The 2,178-nt window shown below is 35.1% G+C and overlaps 1 protein-coding gene across 2 annotated transcripts in view; it reads left to right on the top strand.

Moving 5' to 3' along the window:
- The first annotated feature begins 591 nt into the window (after nt 1–591).
- The window catches only part of LOC106878050 (SMAD family member 3), a 56,148-nt gene continuing 54,561 nt past the window's right edge, over nt 592–2,178 (top strand). The window contains exon 1 of one of the 2 annotated variants that reach the window (XM_089344254.1): nt 592–877. In XM_089344254.1, the coding sequence (XP_089200380.1) occupies nt 675–877 (203 nt within the window). In that variant the 5' untranslated portion in view covers nt 592–674. The remainder of the gene's footprint in view (nt 878–2,178) is intronic. The other variant, XM_089344253.1, reaches the window with a different exon arrangement.

Here is a 2,178-nt window from a genome sequence, read left to right as displayed (position 1 = left end):
GGAAAAGCAGACAAAAAGAGAAGGAACAATCAGAGGGGCAGAGTGAGAGAGATAGACTGAAAAAGAAAAGAGAGTGAATGACAGACAAAAAGAGAGGGAACAATCAGAGTGTGGGGTGCAAAATGAGAGGGACAGACAGAAATAGAGGAGGGAGGGAAAGTCAAACAAAAAGAGAGGGAACAATAAAAGTGCAGAATGAGAGAGACAAACAGAAAAGGAAAACGGAGGGATAAGGTAAGGACAAAAAGAGAGGATAGAATCAAAGTGTGAGGTGCAGAATGAAAGAGACAGATAGAGAAAGAAAAGGGAGGGATAAGGTAAGGACAAAAAGAGAGGATAGGATCAAAGTGTGAGGTGCAGGGTAAGAGAGACAGACAGAGAAAGAGGAGGGAGGAAAAGACAGACAAAAACGAGAGGGAACAACGAAAGTGTGAGGAGTAGAACGAAGGTGACAGGGTATGAGGTGTGGAATGAAAGAGAGAGAGGGGAGAGTAAAATGAGGGAGAGGGAGAGATAGATAGAGGCTAGAGGCAAAGGGAGGGAAAATGTCTGAGTGTAAGTCCTAAGTGTAAGCGTGTAAGAGAGTAAGAGTATGAGTGTAAGGAAGGAGGGTTTGTGTGAAGGGCGGAGGCGACGAGAGCGAGCGAGAGGTGCGGAGCGAGATTAGGCGAGACATGAATTCGTTGTCACCGTTCACGCCACCGATAGTGAAACGTTTGTTAGGTTGGAAGAAAGGAGAATCGGAAAAAGAAGACAAGTGGTCCGAAAAGGCGGTGAAGAGCCTGGTTAAGAAGCTGAAAAAATGTGGAGGCATTGACGAACTGGAGAAGGCGATAACTACTCAGGAGTCGAACACCAAGTGTATCACGATCGCCAGGTAGGTTTGAAAGCTAGGCCAGAGTGTGAGGGTGAGTGGGAGTGCCGCCTTACACTCACACACGCACACGCTCAAGCACACACACACACACACACAAGCACATACACGCACATTGCATAACATAGATATATACATACATATATATATATTTATGTATATATGTATATATATGTATTACACACGCACTCACTCACTCTGTTATTGTGTATACGATCATATATTTTGAGGGTGTCTATACGTATATATGTATATGTATGTATGGCTATGTGTATGGATGTATGTATGTATGTGTGGCTATGTATGTATATATGTATGTATGTATGTATATGTATGGATGTATGTATATATGTATATGTATGGATGTATGTATATATGTATGTATGGATGTATGTATATATGTATGTATGGATGTGTACACAAACACATGTACGGTCTCCCACAAACCGTGTTGTTTGTGTATACATGTATACATACGCACATATATGGATATCTGTATGTACATGTGTATGTATGAACGTGTATATATATGTACATACGTATGTATGTGTTTGTATGTACATAAGCATAACAGATATATACATACATATATATATATATATATATATTTATGTGTATATATGTATTACACACGCACTCACTCTGTTGTGTATACAATCATGTATGTATGAGTGTGTGTCTATACGTATATATATATATGTATGTATGTATGTATGTGTACACAAACACATGTACGGTCTCTCACAACCGTGTTGTTTGTGTATATATGTATATTTGTATGTATATATGTGTATGTATATATGTATATGTATGTGCATATGTATGTATGTATGTATATGTACATATGTATGTGATTGTATGTACGGCGATCGCCGTACGAACGTATGTATGTGTTTGTATATACAATATGTATATGTATGAACATGTATATGTATAAATATGTTTGTATGTACATATGTATGTGTATGTACATATGTATGTGCATGTACATGTGTGTATGTATGTTTGTATGTACATGTATATTGTATGTATATGTATATGTATATATATTTGTACATAGGTATACGTACATGTATATACATGTATATATATATATATATATATATATATATATATATACACATGTACGTATATATATATATATATATATATATATATATATATATATATATACACATGTACGTATATATATATATATATATATATATATATATATATATATATATAACGTATGTGTATATATATACATATGTATATATATTTGTACATAGGTATACGTACATGTATATACATGTATATATATA

The sequence above is a fragment of the Octopus bimaculoides genome, chromosome 28 (assembly GCF_046866305.1).
Source record: "Octopus bimaculoides isolate indiv1 chromosome 28, ASM4686630v1, whole genome shotgun sequence".
In the NCBI taxonomy this organism is placed as follows: Eukaryota; Metazoa; Mollusca; class Cephalopoda; order Octopoda; family Octopodidae; genus Octopus; species Octopus bimaculoides.
Note: the sequence above shows the minus strand (reverse complement) of the source record. Positions and strands in the feature narration are given on the sequence as shown.